General features: G+C 42.0%; 1 protein-coding gene across 1 annotated transcript; it reads right to left on the reverse strand.

Moving 5' to 3' along the window:
* Window positions 1–3,849: 3,849 nt before the first annotated feature.
* Window positions 3,850–22,037, reverse strand: SUCLG1 (succinate-CoA ligase GDP/ADP-forming subunit alpha). The gene is made up of 9 exons (XM_086611503.1): window positions 21,972–22,037; window positions 12,840–12,943; window positions 11,825–11,941; window positions 11,107–11,319; window positions 10,961–11,018; window positions 8,572–8,655; window positions 7,784–7,935; window positions 7,048–7,236; window positions 3,850–6,056 (listed from the first exon to the last, which is right to left on the reverse strand). Exons 1-9 carry the CDS (start codon window positions 22,021–22,023, stop codon window positions 6,030–6,032), a joined length of 996 nt encoding a protein of 331 aa, XP_086467629.1. The 5' UTR covers window positions 22,024–22,037; the 3' UTR covers window positions 3,850–6,029.
* Between the last annotated feature and the right edge of the window lie 2,634 nt (window positions 22,038–24,671).

Here is a 24,671-nt window from a genome sequence, read left to right on the forward strand (position 1 = left end):
GAGAAGCAGGACTGGTCCAGCCCCTAATGGCACCGCTCACCCACTGCCCTGGGGCCCTCAGGGTATAGAGCCTGGTGGACACAGCAGTGTGGAAGATGCTTTTCTTCCAAGGAACTCAATCTCCTGCTGCTCTCTAGTCAGTCAGTAGTTGGTGACTATTTCACAGGGGTTCTTTTATTACACACTGGTTGGGTTGGGGTATTTTTTGCTGTTGTAAAAAAAAAAATTCCTTTCAGGCCTGACAATTCATTTCTCTCCTCTGCCTCTTTTGCCCTCCAGCCTTGGGCAACTGACTAAAAGCAACAAAAAAGAAAAGTCAGAATTGCTAAGTCCTTGAAGAAACAGTCTAAGCCATTTCTTGTCCATTTCAAAATGAAGATGGTATTTCTCTGAGGCAGGTCCCATTTGACAGCCAAAGCCACACAGTTCAGACAACACTACTCAAACCAGCTTGAAAAACAAGAAGAAATTTCAGCATCACGGGTGCACTGAGAACACAAGAAGGAGACCCAGCTAGGTTCTTTACCACCTCTCTCCAACTCACACAAAAGGATATCAATACAAATCAATACAACATCCAGAAAGAATAAAGTAGTAGTGTTTTGTTTTCATCTTCTATTTCTCCAGCACGTTTTCAGCTCCTGAATTCAGAGCAGGAACCAAAAACATGTTTTAGTGTCAAAACCTGCCACCTAGAGAGCAAAACCACGAAAGAAAAGAAAGAGGTTTGCAGGCTGGTTTGGTTTCGTTGGGTTGCTTTTACAGCAACTATCTCATAACATTACAGATGTGCTGGAAACTATAAATTTGCTGTGCTTTTACAGACACAAAACAGATTTTTAAGAGACTCTTAATTATGTATCTGCACAGCACAGACATCGTTACAGGCTACTGCGCCTTCTCCCAGCACAAACACTGCTGTGTGTAGTTTAGTGATTATAGGACAGGAAAACATTCTTTTTCCCAGTTCTACGAATTTATGTGGTTTGTGTAAACAGAGACCAACCTCTTTCCTTTCCCTTACAGATCACGTAACTGTTGCAGAAAGCAAGTCAGTTTTTAACGAGAAGAAGTTTTGAGTGCTTTGAGTGGCAGTGAACCGTCTGGGTCCGAGTCTGGTAGCAAGCCATGGATGCTCAGTAGGTCTGACAAATGTCAGGCTGCAGACACCATGTGCCAGAAAGCCTAGACTGGAACCACCAACAAAATAATATAATAACATAATTTAAGAAATAACAATCACAGTGCACTTCTGAGAATGTTTCCAGAGATTTTTAACTGGAGCAAAACTTTCAGATTTCCACTTCTAGGGAAATATCCCGTTTACATCTCAAATTCAAATGGAAAAAGTTGCCAATTCCCTTTTGAAAACGGCAAGTGGTTCAGTATTTGAGTGATGAAACATTTTCAGAACTGTAAATTTTGATTCCAAGTCAAATCAACACTAAACCATATTCTCACAGATGGGAGAAAAGGGGATATATCAAAATAACCCTCCCTTAAAAATGTACCTATCAGGTTTTAACTCCTGCACAAATCATCTCCATAACATATCCACTCTCAGGGCTCCCATGCTTGGTTATATGGACCAGGCAGGAAAGAAGGAAAAGAGGCAGATGAGCCATTGCTACAAATTTGGAATAGAGAATTACTGACTTTTAATTGTGAATTACCTTACTTAGCTTCCACCACCACTCATTTCCATTAAACCTCTGTGAAGAGTCCTCAGTGCTTCGGGTGGCATAGAGCAAAGGTCAGATGCAACTTAAACAGCAATTCCCATATGTGCTGCTTAGCATATATGTCCCATATAGCACCTCACACACCTATAGCTTAGGTCCCATATAGCACCTCACACACCGTAACTGCAGGAGACCAATGTACCACTCAGTGCCAAGATGTACCTCTGACAGAGAAACACAGTTTAACCCCTCATTAAATAATTCAGAAGAACTGATTATTTAACAATATGGCCAAATGCATGTAGCATAAACCCCATTTAATTGCTCGTGGGGTACTGCCAAGTTGATGCCCAAGAGACTTCTTTTCATTTTGATGTTAAAATTTCTATGGAAAACGTCCAACCTGGACTCTCCCCTCTTCACCAGCTATTTCTAGTCACCATGAAGCCAGGGGCTGCCTCAGCACTCCCAGCTTTGTTCAGATGCTTCAGGAGGAACAGGTGAATCTGCTGCCTGCCAAGTGTCCACAGCAACACAGCTCCTTCTACCACTGCCTTGAGAAATGACCAGCAGGTTCCTGCTCACGTTATCAGATTTGCACATAGACCCTCTTATGAAAAGATCTGATCCAATACTGCCCAGTGACGGGCAGTGGGAATGGGAAGGCACAGGTGATGGTAAACTGAGCAAACTATTTCTTAGTGCATTTAATACTTAATTCCACAGTTTCAACACAATTAAGAGCTTATTCTTTGGACATCGCAAGTTGGCTACCACTTTGAAGCCATCAGCACAGAAGCCAGCCCCTGAGGTGGTTCTTGAAACCACTATTATGTCTCTCAGGGCTCAGATCTTGCTACTTTCTGGCCCAATTTGCTCTGCCCCCACCCCTCACTTGGCTGCTACCAGGTGATACAATCACTAGACCTGCCAGGGACCAGTGCCCGAATCCGAGCAGAGGTCAGTCACCACTCCAGGCTGAAGGACAACGTGACTTTGTAGGTACTTTCAGTCTACCTAACTAGCAGCCTTCTGCCAGAGCGCAGCCTCTAATCCACTTGTCACTGGTGAGGTCCATTGTGAGTGCTCCTCTCCTCACCTTAAAGCTTGAAATCTATTGTCTGATCTGCAAAGAACTAAGTTTCATCTTCAACTAAAACCACCTAAACCACCTCAATACAACAGCTGACCGCTTTTAATTAGCGCTGTGCTAGGGCCCTGTGGAATTGCAATCCACCACCAAAGGAAGCAGGTAAGCAAGAGGATAAAGCAGCACATGCAAAATCTGGGACAGTTTGAAGAACCATGGTGAACCTCAGAAACTATGACAACAGCTATTGAGAGATCCACCACCAATCATCTCAATAATCCCATACAGTTTTAAGAACATCCTGACACTTGAGTACAGAGCGGACCCACCCTTCAGCAGCCTCTCCTTCCCTCTCCACCTTCAGTGCACAAAGGAGACCTTCACCGACCAAATGAATTGGCATCAATGTTTCCCTTTGTTTTCATTAGTGACCGTCAATAAAGTGAATCTTAAGAAATCCCCTTGCTAGGATCTCACACCTGAGCATCATTTAAAGTACAAAGTTACAGAGAGTAACTTACCACTGTCTTGCCCCAAAATATTACATAACAAAACATTCATCCTGCAAAACGGCATAAATACAGAAGAAAAAAAGTCAGGCATCAATACACTCTAAAAAACACAAAAGACATAGTATTCGTTAGCCATGACAGACATCTAATCAATCTCCAAAATAATTATTAACATCAAACTCAAGGGGCATCTACTAGCGAGAGTATTGGGTATCATTCAAAGACAAATATTGCCCAGTAAAAGAAAAAAAGCATGAAGTGGCTCTACATCCTCTTCTCTTTGTTCAAGAAAGTCAGCACAGCAATGAATTCCACTGACCGAAATGAACATCTAAAATTTATCACTCAAAAGTGCAAGTGACTTATGGACAGACACCATTGTGAAGTCTGGATCAAGAAAAAAAAAAAAAAAGACTATTTCGTACTTAATGAGAACATAAACAGTAACATTAGCAATGTTTCTGCTGCATGTAAAAACTAATTAGGTTATAAACTAGCAACAGGTTCAAAGCTCAACATTAACTTTTTTTCTTTAAAAAAATAAATACATGAACAATTTTGCAGATCAGATTACTTGAAATATTTATTCACAAGTACATACAGTATTAAACAGATGTGAATGTATTTTCCAAAGAGACACTGCCGTTAGCAACGTAAGAGGCTCCGATACTTGCCAAGTGCACACTTTTAGGCAGCAAGAGAAAACCGCAAAAACTTAAGTCTTTCTATCAGACAAGGTCAAATTTCTTCCCCATCCCTGGGGTGATGCTCAGTTCCAGGCCAGTACAGGCTGCCCCAGGCTTGAACAGAACCTGGCAGCTGCGAAGGTGCAGCACCGGATGACTGCTGCAAACGTCAGATTCAACGTCGCATTTGTAAACCCGCCCTCAGATTTCAAGATATGAGGAAACACTTTCTCAGGGCACAACCGTCATTGCAGTTTATGGCTGTCTTCCAAAACAGCCAGTGTCTCTAAAAAAGCTTCCATGGAGCAATCCCTAGCAGGAAACTTACTACACCTCAGTTGTCCTGCAAGGTCATCTGTTGTAACACTGGTGACAACGATGAAATTCAGGCAGTTCATCAAGAAGCATTACCCATCCCAAAATTTGTGTTGTGGAGAAACCCACCACTATAAGTTACTTCAATTAAGAGGCTTATAAGAAGACAGGTTGCAATATCCTGACATTTGCTGGTGAAGAACTGCACTCTTACACAGGCTGAGACACGCTGGTACTGGTATTTCTCCAGTTAAAGGGCATCGTTTGGTCTTTTTGCTCCTGATCAAATCAGGCACCGCCAGAAAACTGAGCGGATCTAGTAAGAAAATTGCCATCTGTTGTCACAGGCTTTACCAAATGATTTACCACTCAATACTGCTTTCAGTGTCCAGCAACAGGACGTCAGGTTCACTTCAGTAAATCATACCAAGGTGAATAATACAACATCTGGTCTCTGTGTCCTAAGGTCTACACCATCTGACTGATGCCTGACCACATAGGAAGCATATTAATACACATTCAGTGCAGCAGAGATATGACCTGTCCTTTTATGCATTTCTTCACGGCTTAGCTCTAGGAACTGTTAAGTGCCAGCATCAAGATACCTGCCTACTGCTTGCATTAGGAAGAGAAATTCCACAGGCATCTGAGTAAGAAAACTAAGAACAGTTTTAAACAAATAACAACACAAGTTTTCCTAACAGCACCTTTATGGAACACAAGGTTAGCTTTAGACAAGTGCCAGGCTGCACAGATTTTCAGTCTTATATATAAAGAAAGCAATCTCGGGTTTAGACCATCCTGATAAAACTTGTAACATTTACAGGCACAGTGCTTGGGCTATTTCCAAAGTGAAAAAAAAGTCTTTCCATTACAGTGCTGGGAGTGGTTAACACAAAAGATACCTTATTACATTCTTTTCCAGAGAATAATAATTCTCCTCCATTATGTCCCAATGTTATGAGGATTTTGGAACACACAATGCAATCCTAGTTAAGATAAAGAGGAAATTAAGGTAATGTAAGCTAAAGATCAAATCATTTTCATAGTCACAAACAATTTTGAATATATATTTGCATGGAAAATTAGATTCACTTTTGTGAATCAAAATTCTATCTCTCCATGCAAAAACAGAATTCCCTGTCAGTAGAGGACTACACTGTGCATGGCTCATCAGCCTTGAAAGGAAAGTCTGGACTTCAGGCATATCCAGCTACATGGATCAACAAGCAATTCCTTCAGATCCAGCAGCTTTGGTTTAATGGACGGAAACTTTGGCCTATTGTTAAAATAAACACACTTGCCAGTAAGAAACAAGTAAGATTGGATTTTTTAAAAATAACGCAAAGTGTGATATGTGCGTAAAGTCAGTGCCTTGACCCTTAAAAGCATCTCTATAAGCTACTTTACCTTAAAATGGGCAGTGCTTAAGTTAAAAAAGATTCAGACCTTCAAGGCTGATTATTTTGTTTGTGATGGTTGAAGAAACAGCTCTGTTTCAGGAATTCAAAAGATGAATCAGATTTAGTAGTAGATTTATTAATTTGCTGTGATTTACAATGAGGTGATCACGTCTGAACCAAGGAGACAACAAAACAGGTTTAGCCAGGAGGTTTATGGCTTCCAAGTCGAATTCAAAGACCAATGTCATTCATTTGGGCAACTGAAGATGAGCAGACAAAAGATAAGTGAAGGCCAGGTGCTGCACTGATGTTTTGGAGACAGTATTCCAAAGCGTCTTCTCTTAGAGCAATTTCCTTTTCTCAAACTCCTGCAAATAGCACACAAACACATTACAGGTGGAAAAAAAAAAAGCTTCTATTACTATTTTATTTTAAATTACTTTGTATTTATCTTAGCAAATCTGATTTTTGGAATTAAAAATTAAAACATAAAATGCATAATGTGTGCAAGTTAGAGGAAAGGAGGACAAGTATCCTCCCACTTCACATTAACAAACCAGCTATGAAAAATCAGTAGTGCTAGACTGCAGTCAGTGCGCTGTACTCAGATTGCAACGCTGTCGAGGAACCGTTTGCTCCCAGGCACAGCATAACGGGCTTGAAAAACACTAATTCTGCACAAGAACTGCAGCTGAATCCTTACAGTAAAGTATTCAAGCCAGGGAAGAACGAAGTAAAGATTTACATTTGTAAAGAAAAAACACAACAGAAGAAAAGAAGAATCCCACAGCAGCCTGTGAAGATGCTACACTATACAGGCACCACAGGAAAAAAAAAACATCTAGCACAGCTGAATTATGCATTCCCTTTAGCTGTGAAACAATACCTTTTTTTGGATATGAATTAAGAAAAATGCAAATAATCCTGTTCCATACATAATTTTTCAGCTGTATGCATTCAACCATAATTCTGAATTAGTACTTAAAATAGATAGAGCTATATGCCAAGGCTTTCCTTCCTCAAATACCGAACCTGCAAAGAATGTTTTCATATTTTAAATTAACTCAGGTTCTTTGCATCCAGAAAACACAGTTCAACAAGTTGCCACACTTGAAAGCAAAATGTAATCTCTTCTCTATTTTGCCATGTTTACTTTTCTATGAAGGCAACATCACATGAAACTACGTGTGCGTATTATCTAAGTAATAACTGCAGCTTGCTCAGTCAATAACTTGGTTATGTTTAATCAAGTTCAGAGCAACAGAATATCTGGGTAAGAGAGGTACTCCCAACTCTTATTCCCTCAAAAGTAGCTTCTTGCTCTGGATAAGTAGGTATGCCAATTTCTGAGCAACGAACCTTGTAGATGGTGCTACCTAGCTGAGCAGGAGACATGCTCACAACAACTCCGGCGCTCTGAAGAGCTGCTATCTTCTCTTTAGCTCCACCCTTGCCTCCAGCAATGATTGCACCAGCATGACCCATGCGCCTGCCTGGAGGAGCAGTCAGACCCGCTATGAATGACACCACCGGCTTGGCGTTTGGACCCTGTGAAGAAAGAAAAGGTGCTGTTAGGCGCTGTAAAGGTGTTACGTGGGGGAGGGTGAGATGAAAAGTAATTCCAGATGGCAGGTTTTTCATATTTTTTTTTTAAATAATAAAATATTAAATAAACCCAACTAACCAGGCAAAGATATTAAACAGCTAGAAACCTCAGACAACACAGAACCAAGAGTATGAAGAGTGTGGAATATTCTCTCTCCTGATAAGCATCATAAACCATAAGCAATCAGAAACTTTAAAACATCTTTCTACAGAGCCATGTATATTACAAAAACCAGGATGTTCACTGCAAATATAATTACAGGATTAAAAATCTAAAGTTGACATTGCTCTCTAGTTAGATGTAATCTGGACAAAGCTCCTAATTTCAACTCTTTCTCCTTAATAAAAGTATGACTGTTTGTTTTTTTTTTGTAAATAGTGATTAGAGATTGAACTGAGTTTCCCTTGACATGGCACAAGAAGATGGCTAACTGGCAAGAGAAGCTGGCTAACTACTAAGGTGTCTGGAAACAAGCTGTGTAAGACTTACAGTATTATTTTCTTTCAAGAATGCTGCTGCATCTTCTTCAGCATTTCCTCCAATTTCCCCAATCAATATGATCCCCTCAGTATGAGGATCCTTCAGGAAGACATCAAGGCAGTCAATAAAATTAGTTCCATTGAAGGGATCACCTCCAATCCCTGAAAAAAATTCAAATCACAAAAAAAGGACTAACTCAAGATAATGATATTGCATATACAATAAAAGTTTCAAAGTAAATTTCAGCATGAAGAGTACTCCCAAATGCTCAAAAGAGGGGCAGCTCTGAAGGCTCTTCCCAAATCAGAGTGCACCAAATTCCTGTTTCAAATATCTCCCCTGCAATTTACAGAAAGCTTTGATATCAGAATAATCATCTTTCAAACCATAAGCAAAACATTTTGCCTTATTCAGAGGCTCTGTATAAGACACAGCAGGACCAAGACACCAGCTCTAGTATTCCACTGTAAGAAAACCGAATTCACTTAATATACCCAACTAAATGCCTAAGAATGTCCTATCCCTTTATAATATTAAACTTCTTGGGATAATTTGTGTCCAAATTGATGTAATATTTGCTGGCAGTTCTCCGTTCAAAGCTGGTTTTTAGGTTTTTATTAATCTGATGTGGAAATCATAATAGAGCAAGGTTATACACTTCACAGCACACAGGGATCTCATTTCTGCACATAATTGCCATTCAGCAATTTCTTGCAAAGAAATGATTTGAATTTCTTCTTGTACAGAAAAAGCAGATTAGTCTAGGTGCAACAGGCTGTTTTCCGAGGGAAACTTACCAACGCAGAAAGACTGTCCCAATCCCACTTGTGTTGTTTGATGAACAGCTTCATATGTCAGAGTTCCAGATCTTGACACGATACCTTTAGGAAAGAAAAGGAAGTAAACTTAAGTGCATGACTAGAGGCAGCTGCTCTTATATTCATGAAAATCACCTTAATAAATTAAACATGACATGCCAGCTTTTCCAGATATCCTTGCCAAAACATGAAAACTCTACATAAGATTCCGTCTGTACTATTTCTTGGTTGGCATTTTTTTTTTTGACACTTAACTGTCAATAGACTAAACCTGCCCAGAAAGTCAGTAATATTGGCTGAGACAGCATTCCTCATGCTACAGCTTTATCAGGAAAGAAAACTAAAAACAAAATAGAAGAATATGCTTCTTGTCTTGTATGGGAGTAGCTGATGCACTGAACTTGAAACACAGTTTCGGCTCAACAGTTAACAAAAGAATTTCGCATTAATCACATTCCCAGTAGTCAGACACAGGAGAGATACTCCAGAACAGAAATACACTGCACAAATGCAAATTATCGCTATTACGGTACTTGTTGCTGCAGCTCTCACTGCTCTACAATACACATTCAGCATTTACATTACAATATGACGACAGATCCCAATCCTAGTTTTCAATTCAGGATGGAAGGTAATACAGAGCCTAGATCAGGGGAAAAATATTTGCATGGCTTTTTGTTCATTTTTCCAAGTTAAGACTTCTGCTAATACTACAAAAGGGAAGGTTTTCAGGAAAAACAGACATCATCTTCCATCTATTTCAAGCCATCTAACAAGGAATGTAATAAGCATATTGCATGAACAGAGGAAAAAATACACCTCTAGACAAACAACTTCACCTTTATCAACTGTTTATACTGTTGGACAGCACAGATATCTACTCACAAAGGGTTTTTTCTTGCTATCTTTGCAAAGGGCTTCCTATTTGCTACTAAGATCAGATTGCTTCACAGAAGCTATAGATAAAGGTCCAAAGACTTTGGCTATTTTTATAGCTTGCATCCCAAGATTATCAAATGATTCTTGGACACCTCACAGTAGTAGAAAACTGGGGAGTGTAACACCAAAGGTCACAGTGTTACATGAAGCTGGGAGGACGGAAAAGTTACATTTTTATTCCCTGATCCTTGGATCACCATTGAAAATGTTTCCAGCAATGGTGGGGCAACTGGATTAAGGATTTAAAATACTCTTTTGCACTTGATGTGCCTTGCATTCAGGTTCTAATATCTTGTAACTACAAGAAATTTCTTGTAGATATTTCGAAAATCTTAACACAACTTTGATTCAGAAGGGAGCTCAGGGCAACATCAGCTGATGCTACCTTTTACAGTCATAGAGTAATGTCTTGATGGTATCTCCAAAGGGCATAATTGCAGTCATACGCTGTTTCAGTTTGAGGTTTATAGGTACTTCTGAAAGATGGACGTGTGACAAGTGTTAACACATCCTCCAGCATTCACTAGGTACAGCTTATCCTCAAGTCAGAAGTGGTTAAGTAGCAGATACAGAGTTTCTCGTGTCAGAAAAACAGCATGAAGTCCAGGTAGCTCAAGAGCACTGAATAGATCTTTCCACAGTTCTAACGGTCATGTTGCAAAGGGTACTGTCCTCAAGTTAAACTGGTTACTCCGCTGACAGATAACAGCAGCATATGCTGTCCACAATGTTTCTGAAGCTCTATTCAAGTACAAATGCATATTTTGGAAGAATTTTCTTTATAGCTCCTGAACAGCATTATTTCAAAAATAATCAAGTTGTTATTTCCATAGTTTAGAACAAGGAACCAAGAGAAGTCAGGACAAGAGACTTGCATGTAACAGAATGCATAACTAAAGTATGATTATGAACAAGTCCCTGCCTTTCTGACCTTAATTCTGCTGTCTGAGAAGTGGGTACATTTGTCCCTTCCACTCACCACAGTATAGTTGTCTAAACTATCATATTATAAACTTGCCTGTAATTTCTTCTCTTTGCTATAAACCTGAGCTCGATATAGGTGTAGGATCCTAGTCCTCAGGAGCCAAGCTGTTGGAAGGAATAGCGTGGGAGAGCTTAGTGCTCTCAAATCCCAAGACAAACAGAGGTATCATCAAAGGAAGGTGTTAAGGAAACTAAATCAATCACATTACCTAAGGAAACTTCCAATCGCTTGCCTCTACCATCAGTACTCAGTGCCTACTAAGGTAGAATGACTGATTTGGCCTTCAGGATTGATAATGGCAAAGTTCACTTACAACTGAAGGACAAACAAGCTGTTGTACAGCATGTCAACTGTCTTCAGGGCAGGACGTGACCAGCCTCATGAATAAGAACACTACAGCACCAAACTTCAGTTTTAGATGATGCATAAATATTCAAAACTCACCAATTCTTCCCTTCTTGTGAATGTGACCAGGCATGATACCAATTTTACATTCTCCAGGCTAAGGAAAGAGTGGGAAAAGTCAGATGGAACATTCAAACCATCACTAAGAATGGTTCAGCCTTGGAGCAAATGCAGAAGTCACTTACATTGATGACTCCAGGGCAGTTGGGACCCACTAGTCGAGTCTTATCCTGCCGAAGCAGTCTGTGTTTAACCCGAACCATGTCCTGCTGGGGAATACCTTCAGTTATGCATACAACTAAGGGCATTTCTGCATCGATTGCTTCATTGATCGCAGCAGCAGCAAACGGAGGAGGTACATATATAACAGTGGCAGAAGCACCGGTTTGTTCTTTGGCCTACAACAGACATAAAAGAAGATATCAAGCATTTAGTGGAGTGGAAGAGAACATTTGACAACTAATCTTTTAAAGTATGTGCATTCACAGGCATAAAATAAGTGAATGGATATGTATTAATTTACTATAATCAAAGCAAGTGTTAAATTCACTGAAGATGGGACACATACAGCACAAGTAGGGAGCTCGGAACTAACCACTGTCAGGAAAGGATTTGCCTCATGAACACCATCACAAGTACCCTTTGATAACGGTTTGCTAAAAATTCATCATACACAGCACAATCAATCAGAAAATAGTTGCATGCGTAAAGGAAGAGTATCCAGACTGTGTGAACTTCCCAGTGGAAGTCAAACTCATGCCTGATCACACTGAATGCTCCTCCTTTTACAAGGCTTCTATTTCACTCTTTGCACAGTGACATCCAGGGCTCATATGAGCAATGAAATAGGGAGCCCTTAAACAGCATTAAATTGTCTGCCCTCCAGTCATTGCTGCAAATTACCTCCTTCACAGAATTAAACACAGGCAGACCCAGATGAGTTTTTCCCCCTTTCCCTGGAGAAATTCCTCCAACTAGATTGGTGCCATAGTCCAATGCCTGCTGGCTGTGGAAGGTGCCCTACGAGAGAGGAAATAAGTAAAGTTAAAAGGCATGTAATAGCAAATAAAATGAACCAAAAAAAGTTGATGTTATCTATAATTCTGAAGGCAATTTATGGCATGTAAATTTACAATAAGAAGGGAAGTTTTCACTACATATATGCAATCAGCTATTTTGAAAAGTGCATCGCCATGTTTTAAATGGATTCAGAACATGCTATGCTTTTTCTTTTAAATCAGAGCACTGTGGTTGCACACTAAAAGATATTTTGCTGTGTGTTGCTAATACACCTGCAGACACAGCAGCCACATTTCATTTTTCACATCAAGTCTAACAGATGACAAGCACTATAATGAAACAGAAGAAATTAGCATTCTCATCCATGACTAGCTGAGAGTTTTAACAAGAGCAGTCTTCTCCCCTTGCAAACATGTAAAAGAGTGAATGTGAGAAAATTATTAAATGTCTTGAAATAAAACCAGAAATTTAATTCATAGGCATTGACATTTAAAGGTGTTTGTGAAAGAGACATTTTTAAAATGGTAAGGTTTTTTTAGTTTTTTGCAAAACTCCCTTTACAAAGAAACCCTTTCAGTTGCACACAATGAAAAAAGCTTAAGACCAAAACGAACAACAAAAATCAAAAAAAATAATAAAGATGACTCAAAACCAAGTTTTAAGCCTGTGTACAACTGAAAAGAAGTAGTCTACTGAATTCAAGAAAAAGAACAAATAAATCTATTTGGACCAAAGAAAGGAAAAACTATGTGCTGAAGGGACCTTCCCAATCATGAAGTCCAGCTTCCTATCAACGCAGGCAAAGCCAGGGTATAATCTCCATTATAGGTCTTTACGGTTTTGACCAAATAACTTTCTGAACTGGAAGGGCAAGAGAAGAAAGAGTTCATATACATACCTGTTTGCCTGTAAAACCCTGACAGATAACCTTCGTATTTTTGTTAATATACAGATTTTTCCTTGATGCCGAGTAGGAGCTGTGTCGTACCCCATTCTGTTGCACTAGAGAAAATAAGAAAAGAGAGTGCAAACCATTAACCCACTGCTTTGTTAGACTCTAAGTCAAAAAACATCCTATCAAGTAAGCGCACACACGTTAATGCTTGTATCAAAAGACTAATTGATCCAGTAGTTCATGTTTTCAAAAAGCAGCTCTGACAGTTGCAAGTATTTAGGACTTGTTATTCTAAGATATTAAACACCTGTAGTTTGCTCTGTCTATCCTTGTGATTACTCAGCTTGCTAGGAATCAGGCTAGATATTTCCTATATTGGGTACTTAATATCAGAACTCCAGTCATGACAAACAACAGACAGAAACAACATCTTAACAACTATTTTCATTTGCAGATGAACGTGTCTCTGTCCTCTAAGAAATTCTTCAAAGTCACTAAAATCCCATATCCCAGAGATTGTTACACTGTAGGTGCCATGTTATACCTTCTGTGAACACAGCACAGACCACATTAGACAACGAGAGATACTGAAGATGCCAAAGGTCCCTTAGCCCAGGTGAAACCTAATGCCAAGCAAGACATACAGCAAGAGACCTTTTCCCAACAGATGCCTAGCTACAGGAGCCCAGGCATCACTAATTGAAAGGCACTTGGGCTCCTGAGGAAATACAATTCTCCTGGTCTCCACTAGAACAATTTTCAATTCAGTTCTCACAACTGCAGTCCTGAAAAAACAAAACAACGCAGAAAACAGAAAAACAGCACCGTGCATGCTGGTACCAAAAAGAGAAGGAGAATGACTGTATCTCTGCTGAAGGGAAAGATATGTTGACATCAAATGATGAAAAAAGAAACGCACAGAATGTTACTATGCAAGAAAGGTTGAGATGAGGAGGAAAAAGAGATCTTCTGGCATAAAAAGGATGCATGCATTGCCTTTATTCATTGCCATATGCCTTTTCATACACCAGAGTTCCAAGGGGATCGTAACTTATTTACTCCCTGCAAGTGCTTTAGACAAAAAACATATTTTGTTCTCAGAGTGAACAGTGGAGAGTACAATTCTAATGCAGAAATTGACACCAGTATGTTACTATATACCTCTTTAGATATTTTTAAACTTTTCCACTCAAGATTTGAGGAAGTAAAAAGTGAAGCTGAAATAAAAATAAGAAATTCTGAATCATGGTCCCTGGATTGTTCCACATTCTTGCTCGGGCATGTCTCAAAAAGACAGGGTTCTTTTTCTTTTTTCAGAAAGGAAGCAAAAGCCATTAAGAGGAAAAAGGGGAAAAAAGTGTTATTTGATAGAAACTGTTAATGCACAGAATTTACTGAGATGCATTATTAACATCTTGTAACAACACAATTTCTGTGGGGTACTAAGAAGGTGCAGAAAACTTAAGATCCATATATTTACACATTTCTATTACAAAGAGTTACATAGGTCTCTTCCATATGTACTTTTGCCAACTAAATTTTAGTGATATGCAACTTTTATGCTTTACTTCTGTCCAGAAAAAGTGAGAAGTAAAACCGTGTCAGAAGAAGCCTACAGATATCAGTGCTATTGCTAAATAGCAAAGCTATTGCTAAATAGCAGTGCTATTGCCAAATAGCAAAGTCCTTACTCTGTTCTTAAAAAGTGCTGACAGAAACACAGGACTTGGACTGCAACCACCTCCTGCCGTTCTCTGAGGAGCTGTGGCAGCACATCATCTTCGGACCAACATAAAGTGAAATTCAGCTATATTTTAGAGAGAAATGTACAGACTAGCGTGTAGTAAACTTGTAAGAAAAGCAGTAAAACATGTCAGCTGACTGACCTGCAGGGTTTTAACCTGAATCACATCTTTATCCACAAATACTGTTACAGAACTTGTTATCCCAAGGAGAAATACAAAGCAGTAATGGGCAAAACATGTCTGAAGCTAAGATTTAGTGACTACGGTTGTGAATTTGTCTATGGAAGGGCAGAGGAAAGTCTTGTTGATCATTGCCACAGCTACAGAAGAGAGCACAGCATGGTCTTCATGCTTGGTCAATGCCTTACCCTTCCTAGGCAGGGTTGCCATACCCTGCGGGCTGCACCTGTACTGCAACACCGAGATGCTCGAACGCACAACTGGCAAACAGCAGCCTGTCTCCAGCAAGGGAGAAACAAAATAAGTAAAGAAACAGCTGGCCTGCTAGTTAGGAGAGCAGGGCATTGGTCTACCTGATCTCAGCCATTCGGGCAGTCCCTCATGGACACAGAACGTGACTGGGTGACACCCAACGTTAAGAAAAGCAGAGGACGACTTCCCTGTGCAGAAGCTGCCTACAGTCATGACTTGTCACCAGCAATGCCTTGCAGAGAACGGGCCGGGCTTCCAGAAGTACAGGAGTGCATGCTTTGAAAGCCCTCTGATGGGCCTGCAAGGGTGGAGAATAAACAGGCCACACTATACTAATTCGAATCTAAAATTTTACACATATTATCTGTGCCACAACACTGACAAATCCACCTGCAAAATAAGAGAGGGCCGCTTGTCAAGTACACAGCGCGCACTCAGTAACTTCAGCATTTTGGAAAAAAAAAAAAGAAATAATCCAGCCTTTGACAAATAGTCACTTCTTTCTCTGTGCCATAAAAGCAATTCTACAGTCCCAGTTCAGCCATCCGTTCCATATCTATTTTCTAATATTTATATAACCTCGCACAAAAATGTTTCTGAAAGCTTAAGTTTGTCAATTCTCAGTTTTGAGAAGTCTATATATTTTTTTAAGGATAAGAAGCTTTTGAGCATTTTCCAAGCTATCAAAGTACAAAAAAAGAAAAAAAATATTTATTTTTATGCACTGATAGCTACAAACCAGCTTAAATTCCAAGCTCTGTATGGATTTACTCTTGAAAACTGTATGTGCTTCTTAGATGACCAATGAGCCTGGTTCAGAGAAAATACAGACGGTTCAAAAAAGCCTGGCCATAGGCTTGAGCTGTTTGCTGTGTTCAGAGCACAGGCACGTGTCTGGGTGCGATACATTTCGGAAAAAAGGTTTTAAAACTTTTCAAAGAAAAAAAAAAAGTCACCTTGCACTTTCTGAGCTGGATGAGTACGAGTTTTGGTGGGTTTTTAAACTGACATGATGCAGCTCTGTATTTCTCCCCACGGCCTTGTCTGAAGCAGTGAAGTTTGCCCCTTGTTATCAGCACAGCAGCAGACACATCGGTCAAGATGAGGTTCTGCTATATGTGGCACAAGCAGCAAGTCCCGGGTGCAAACAGCTGGCAATTTAAACAGTTAAGACGGACATAAGATGAGAAGGAAACAGGTGGAAAATGGAAACGGCACGCCTAAGTTCACAGCAGGTAAGAGCCAGAAATAGAATCCAAGTCTCAATTTCCACCCAGGACCTTCATTCACTAGCTTGTACTGCTTCACAACGTCCAACGCCTGTTCAGGCAATATTTCTATGTTCCTATATATATATAACAGCAGTTCAGGCAATTGCTTGTACTAAAATAAATTAGGGTGCCCGAGTGCAAATGCATGTTCCTTCAAGAAGCCAGGAAAAAAAAAAAAAAAAAAAAAATTATTCGCTCTTCCAGGATTCAGCTGCAAACCAGCAAAAGCCACACTCATTGGTGATGCTACTTTCACGCACAGGTCTAAATTACAGGCCAAGTCACAAAGGTGCAGGCTCCAGATGAAGTCCTAGAGCATAAGGACAAGTCTTACCAACCCAAATCTTGCCGAAAGCACACTGAACTGCTGTATTTCGTATAATCAGAGGTCTAACATAACATCACTGTGTCCAACAAAGGCCCATAATAGATCTTTTGAAGAGAGTATTAAAACTAACATAAGAACCTGGACAATCTTTCCCAGGCAATCCCTTTTACTTCTGCCCCACTTCTGTTCTGTTTTGCATAGTTTGTGGTTTAAAATAAAAAGTTACGCAAATAACAAGACACACTTATTTTGGCTTTCCAGTACTTCCAGTACTTTAGCTTCTGCATAGCTAAAGAGACGTGCTGTGGCAAGAACCTGTTTTAGTCCGCTGTAGCTCTGGACCACATCGCTGCAACCAAGGAGCCATCAAAGCACTCAAATACCCAAACCCTGCCATTGCAGGAGAGATTTGAAAAGCAGGATCTAAATTTAGCAGAGTGGTATAAGGCTGTACATAAAACATCCGTTGTTTCACAGTAAAGAAACCTGACTAGAAACTAAGAGACAGAACTACCTCCAACACACACGCTGCTGGTAGTCACTCTCGCAATTCCAGGGAACACGGCCGCAGCCAAGCCCCGAACTCGCTACAGTCCAAGTAACAGGAAAACCCAACTACATTACTTCTTACAAGAAAACTCACCATTTGTAGCCTCGAGCAGGGTTTTAAGCTCACTTGCGTATTATAACTAAAAAGCTTTTCTAGAAAAATACATTATTCTTTATCATGGAGTCCAAACATGAATTGGACTCTTCTACACGTTGAAGAGAAAACTGACCCATCTGCAAGGTATTTTAAAGCACACATCAAACGTAAACATGGTTTACCCTGAGCTTTCAGGCACTCATTGAGCAGCAAACACCATCCAAGCATAAATCCCATTTAAAATGCCAAAACCCAAGCTGCATTTGCCCAGTTTATTGTGTTGTGAGAGCCAGCTGAGAGGACAGATACTACGGGCCAAATCTCTTCCTCACACAAACTTTACAAAGCTGAAAACTTGTTATTTTCAGGACTTCTTGTGAGATTCCCCAGAGCTATGGACAGGAATTCAAGTCAACGTTGTCTCCCTCTTGCCCAACTTTATCCCAGACAAAAGGAAAAGAAAGTTTGGAAGATGAGGTAGCATCTAAGGGTGCTCACAAAATGAGCACAATAGAAAAGCGTGGTCAAACAGCAGAAATTCCTTTCTAGAAGGACCTGAGCAGATACCTATGTTGCCAGAAGACTGACAAGTAACAAATTAAATTCTGCCTCTATTACTCCTTGAAATAACCAGAGACCTTGGAGGTGAAGGAAGATATTCCTTCTCCTTTCTCTCACCTATGTAAGGAAAGAAGAAAACCTTAGAAATCCTATGGGCTCCAACACAAACAGGGAAAATGGAGATCAGTGCAAGGCGAACTCAGGGAAGAACTGAGGCACAAGCGAAACTCAGGGAAGAATTGAGGTACAAACAGCACTAGTCAAAATGCTAAAAAGTTGGGTTTTCTTCCCCACCCTCCCCTCTTATTTTCCAACAGTTACAGGCCTTCAGTTTGTTCCTGAGAAATCCTTTTGATATTTTGTGCATGTTGTTTAATTTGAGAGCTTCTTACATTATTACAGAAGAGTATAGACACTTAAAGAAGAAAAAAAACAACACTTTGGCAAAGACCAAAGTGCTGCAGCAAATTCCAGAGTTTACTGACTAGAAACTCGGTATTAACAAGAATATTCCACATGCAGTTTCCCGTCCCAGTCCTTTATTAGGTTTTGGACTTCATTATCAGGCCATATGTATATATTCACAGACACAATTATGTTTGGATAATTCTCCCTCCTCCCCAAATCCATCGACAGAATTCACCCTTAAAGACAACAGTTGCATTAGTAGGAGGTGATCCTTATTGACAAAGAAGCTTTCATGCTATTGAGGGATTGTTCAAAATACCTTACTCCTGATTTTAAAGAGGATTATGTGCTCAGAGAAGGATTTCTAGGTATCGCTTCCCAGCCTCTCTTCTCTCACCCTTCCCTTGCCAAATCCCTGTTAGCTAAGGAAACCTCAATCTACAAACATGGCACAGGAGTTGAGGAATGAAGTAAATTAATCAGCCTGTAAGGACAGAGGCAATGACTATGCTACACCTACCCCATTAAAACAAAACTGGGACTAATAGGAAAACGGCATCCAGAAAAATTTCAATCCTTTTCAACACACCTCTCTTTCCTAATCCAAAATCCCCACTCATTGCGACAGACATTCCAGGCTACAAGGGATCACGGGAGAACACAACGTCATCTGAAAGAAGAGCTTTCTCCTGAATTTATGAAGCTTCAACAGTGTGAAGCACCTCAGTGAATCTGCAATCCCGTGGAGAAACAGGCACATTATTCTCAGCACAAATCAACTATTTATTGGAAGACAACAAACTGTTTTTTTTCGCATGTATTCTCCACTAACAACGTGGTTTGGGAGCCCTCCTCCCAAACTGTACTGTTTACATAAAAACAACTAAGAATTCTTCAGTTTAGATTGTTACCCTCTGCAACAATTCTTTGCCAGGGTTTTTTCACATAATTTACTGTAATCTTTTAATCTAAGAGCTCTCCAAAGCTTTCTAACACAGCCAGAACACAATATCCTCACCCTGACTCTCTGATCACAGTTAAGGTGCCTACAGAGACTCTCTTCGAAGTGTGGTACAGACCAGCAAATGTCTTGACTCTGTCCATATACGCACAGTGCTTTGAGCTGACATTTGAGCAAGCCCTTACTGTACATTGATGTATTTCACACTATGTTTTCATAACTTCTTGATCTGAACCTTACGGATATACACCTTGCATGTTTGCTGCAGCCATGCACCAACAAAAACAGATATTGCATCTCTTCTGCAACAGAACACACTAGAAACTCATTATTTTAAATCACTGGAGAAAAGCAGATGTTAATTATTTGTTACTGCAAATGTATGTACAAAGTCCAAATTTAAGGTATCGGCAGTCTTTTAAAATTTTGTAAAGAGTATCAGACCAATAACGAAGGGTTTGAACTCCCAAGCACAAGTACAGGCTGGGCAGAGAATGGATTGAGAGCAGCCCAGAGGAAAAGGACTTGGGAGTACTGGTGGATGAGAAGCTCAACACGAGCCGGCAATGTGCGCTGGCAGCCCAGAAAGCCAGCCGTGTCCTGGGCTGCATCCAAAGGAGTGTGGCCAGCAGGTCGAGGGAGGTGATTCTGCCCATCTACTCTGCTCTCGTGAAACCCCACCTGGAATACTGCGTTCAGCTCTGGAGTCCCCAACACAGGAAGGACATGGAGCTGCTGGAGCGGATGTAGAGGAGGGCCATGAGATGATCCGAGGGCTGGAGCACCTCTGCTATGAAGACAGGCTGAGGAGAGGGTGGGTTGTTCAGCCTGGAGAAGAGAAGGTTCCGGGGTGATCTTATTGCAGCCTTCCAGTACTTAAAGGGGGCCTACAAGAAAGCTGGAGAGGGACTTTTTACAACCGCGTGTAGTGATAGGACAAGGGGCAATGGCTTTAAACTGAAAGAGGGGAGATTTAGACTGGATGTAAGGAAGAAATTTTTCACTCAGAGGGTGTTGAGGCACCGGAACAGGTTGCCCAGAGAAGTTGTGGATGCCCCATCCCTGGAAGTGTTCAAGGCCAGGTTGGATGAGGCTTTGGGCAACCTGGTGTAGTGGAAGGTTTCCCTGCCCATGACAGGGGGGTTGGAACTAGATGATCTTTGAGGTCCCTTCCAACCCAAACCATTCTATGATTCCATGAAATGAAGGGCTATTTCATCTTGCAGGAGACTTCATGAACTGTTTCAAATAGAACACTTCTAGAGCCACTTAGACCACTTCTCCCCCTCTACCCCCCAAAATCCTCTTAAGCAGTCTTCCCTGAATCTCACACTGCTATTTGTAAAAGGACCGACATGGGTTTTTAACATGTAAAACTGCACTCAAGAGTAGCTTTGCTGGGAGTATAAATTAAGCTAAATTGGAGGTGCTACATTCACATCTGTTCTCCTCCATCAGAAACAATTTCATCAGACTCAGGGGAGCCAATTCAAAGAGCTGAACTGGCAGAAGTTAACAGTACAGTAAGAAATAGTTTTCTGTTCCAGCTCATGGAGGACAGTAAGTAGGAATGGAGAGACACCTGAAGGGATGGTAGGTGTGCCACAGCAGGAACAATTCTGACCAGCTTAAAATCTTGTGGGATCATGTTACCTGACAGACCTGCAAGTTACTACCACAGGAAGACAAAAAAAAAAACTTTGCATGCAGGGAACTGAATGGTTTAAGTTTGTCCATTCGTTCTCAGCTGCAAGAACCAAGATTAATGCACCAATTCCTCAGTTCAGATTATAAAAAACTGCTCTTCTGCCCAGGCACCCCCATACTGATTTCAGTCGAGGATGCTCGATTAACTTGCCAAAAAAAAGCACACTGAAAGACAAGAAAAAGAGCACTTTATTTTCTATTCTAATCTTCAGAACACCACGCATAAAAACCTTCAAGCTGAAATATAGTCTCAGACTGCTTGCGTTCTCCATAATTAATGGCTAACATTTTTATTCTTGACAATAAAGAACAACTTCACCAACCTATGTCGCAATCACCGGGTAATTTAGGGAACTCGAGAGGTCTCTAGTCCAAACCACCACTCAAAGTGACTAGATCCAACTCTTATCAGCTTCTTCTGGGCCTCGTCAAGTTTTCAGTATTTCCGGAGATACAACAGAGAGAACAATCTCTCCGCGACCCCACACTTGACCACCCTTGATGGGAAAACTTCTCCCAACTTCCGAACACAGTATTCCTTGTAAACACGTGTACCCCGTGCCCTGCACCGCCGCGCACCTCCGAGAAGAGCCTGCCTCCGCCTGCCCCCCCCTCACGCCCTGGCAGAGCGGCAGCCAGCACGGGAGAACAGCACTCACGTCTCCCTTCGGGCCTTTCGCACCGAGGCTGAGGAGACTCGGCTCCACCAGCAGCCCGAAGCCCGGGGAGGTGTTGGGGGGGAAGGGGGGGGGGGGTGTTCACTCGCCCCACACCCGCGCCCACAGGCCGGGCGATGCCGCCGGGGACAGGCGGGACGCTCCTCCTCTCCCGGGTGACCTTGTCCAGCTGCAGGCCTGGCCCCTTCCCCTCTCGTGGCGGGCGAAGGCGGCACGGCCCCGGCCCCGGCCCGGCGGCGGGACTCCCCCCCCCCGCTTCAGACCCCGCGGCCTACCGCGGGGGGCGCGGCGGGCGGGGAGGGGGCAGCAGGCCGCGGCGGGGAGCGGTTGCCAGGCAGCGGGGAGGGCCCCGCGGCGCCCCGGCCCGGCGCGGGGGCGCGCCGGCGGCTCGGTACTCACGGCGGAGGAAGCGGCCCAGCAGGCGGGCGGCGGCGCGGCTGCAGCGAGACATCGTCCCCTTCGGCAATGACACCGGCCCGGCGGGCGGGCGGGCGGGCCCTGCGCGGCGCCTGAGCCCTGCCCACCCCGGCGCGGCTGCGGGCAGCCCCGCGCGCGGATTGGCTCAGCCCAGAAGGCCCCCGCAGTGACCAATCAAAGGCGAGCTGGTGAGGCCGGAAGAAGCTCCGCGGGGCATTGTGGGTGCGGTAGTCCGGGCGGCCTGGGGGGAGACAGGCAGCGCTGTGCCGGGCCTGGTGCCGCCGCAGCGCGGGAGGAGGGCGGCAGCCAGCCCTCACGGCTCCCAGCTTGTGCTAAATTCAGGCCAAAACCAGTTTTTGATAGGTGCCTGCTGTGACCGCCTGTTAAAAGCCACCGTGGGTGCTGCAATAGGTGGTCAGTAAAGGCGAGAAGAAGCGTTTCCAAACGAGATGGGGAGGCTTCGTGGCTATGGCTGTAGAGGCATGCAAATTCAAAAAAGTCCCATTTTTCAGGGAAAGGTGGTGTCTTCCGGTTGAGTAACGGATACGTAAATCCACGTACAAGTTAACTGGTCGATCAAATGGAATACGCAACCCCTCTCCACAAAGCTGACCTCGTTTGTTACTAATTTGCGTGAAGCACTGTAGAAAGAGAGCAAACCCCATCTTAACCATGTCAAGGGGCCACTGAGTAAATGCTGAGAGAAACAAGGAGGACACGGATGGTGGTCCTGGGAAGAGCAACTCGGCTGTAATGCTCAGGCAGATAAGCGGCAGTCCTGAGTGCCCACTGCGTTGTTAGAGCTAAATGGCTTGAGATTAAATAGTTTAAAAAAATACAGGAGAACCGACAGTCCTCTTTCTCGTTCACTGTGGACAGTTTACTTACCTGGCTCACTCTGGGCCAGGAAAAGGAGCTTATTTGGATAAATCAAACAACACATTTCTGAAACAATAGTTAGTGTTTTCTTTCCTCCTTACAGAGGTTCTTAACAGCAGCATTTTCTTTCTGTAAACTTCAGGGGGCATTTGTTCTGGAAGAGAAAATCATTAATGAGCCTCAAGAAAGCCTCATCTCCTGTTTTTTTTTGACGAGAGTTTAGACAAACATTGACAAGAAGAGCATGTGTCAGGCACAGCGATTATGGGACAGGCATCTCCAGAGCAAACAGAGATATGATTGTACCTGGGACTTGTAGGAAAGTTAGAAAAATCAGGCAAAGCTGTGAAGTCATCTCATTTATTAAAAAATGTGCAACGCTTGCAGCCACGAGTAAATTGACCTTAGCTCGCTGTCAGAAGAAACAACTGACTCTACCACGAGGCTTCCCAGAAGGGGTTTTAAGATGCTTAACTATACACATGAGCTTCAGACACAGGTCACCTCGTCACGTATGCCATCAGCTGCCTTCAGAAACAACGTGTGCTTGTCTCTGTGTATCTGTGCTCAGAGGCATGTGGGAGGGGGGTAAGAAGAGCCAAAGTATTCTTTTAGGATGAAAGTAAACATGCAAAGTCATACTCTGACTTCATCCTGATTATTTCATTCACTTCATGTCCATAAAACTGAGGCCAGAACGAGGATGTAATAAATAAATGAAGCATCCAAATGTTCAGCTTCTTATGAGGTAGATGTGATCCCCTTAGGAGGACATATACACTGATTTTATAAGGAACCCACTCACTACTACAGGATTTATACCTGGATCCATTTCCAAATCAATTTTTCTTTGACTTGAGACTTTCACTAAGGCTCTTGTGGGTTTATAAAATTTCAGTTAGAGGCTACTGTATTATCATTCTTTATGCAGGAAGATTTTGCTTTTAGCAGTTTCTCTGTAAAACTCTGTTTTCCAGAGGGGGAGAGAGAGAAGCTGATCTAGAAAAAACACACAAAATAAATTAGTGAAACTGGATAGCAGAAAAACCAAAGGGAACAGTAAGAATCCCAACTGTTCCTAAGTGATTCCCCTCACCTTGGTTCTCAGTGGCAGTGACAGGCAGGTCTGTCCCCCTGCCAAGGGTCAGAGAAAAGTCTCAGTCCTGACAACAGGGAGATCTGGAGCTTTTGACCCCAGTTAAATTATACAGTGCGTTGCTCTGACTCTCCTTTTTGTGGTGTTGAGCTACGTAGTGTCAGAAGACCATCTGTTGAGTACCAAATGCACTTAAAGTAACTCAGGCATGAAGTCAAACAGTATGACACAATAAGGACAACTGCAGTTTTTTAGTGTTTTTAGTATGATTGTGTAAGATGAGTGTTTGAGTTGTTGGTTGTTTTTTTTTTTTTAATCAAATCTCAGTAGCAGAGACATCTCTTTAATCATTTGCATTCAAAACCTGAATGTATGTAGAGCCTTTTGATTCTTAGTATTTAGTCTGGAGAAAAGGAGGCTCAGGGAAAACCTTATTGCTCTCTACAACTTCCTGAAAGGAGGTTGTGGAAAGCTGGGTGTCAGTCTCTTCTTCCAAGTAACAAGTGATAGGACAAGAGGAAGCAGCCTCCAGTTGTGCCAGGGGAGATTTAGACTGGATATTAGGAAAAAAAGTCTTCACTGAAAGGGTTGTCAAGCATTGGAACAGGTTGCCTAGGGAAATGATCTGCCCAGTCACCATCCCTGGAAGTATTTAAAGATGTGTAGATGTGGCGCTTAGGGACATGGTTTAGTGTTGGATTTGGCAG

This window comes from Tauraco erythrolophus, chromosome 5 (assembly GCF_009769465.1).
Source record: "Tauraco erythrolophus isolate bTauEry1 chromosome 5, bTauEry1.pri, whole genome shotgun sequence".
In the NCBI taxonomy this organism is placed as follows: domain Eukaryota; kingdom Metazoa; phylum Chordata; class Aves; order Musophagiformes; family Musophagidae; genus Tauraco; species Tauraco erythrolophus.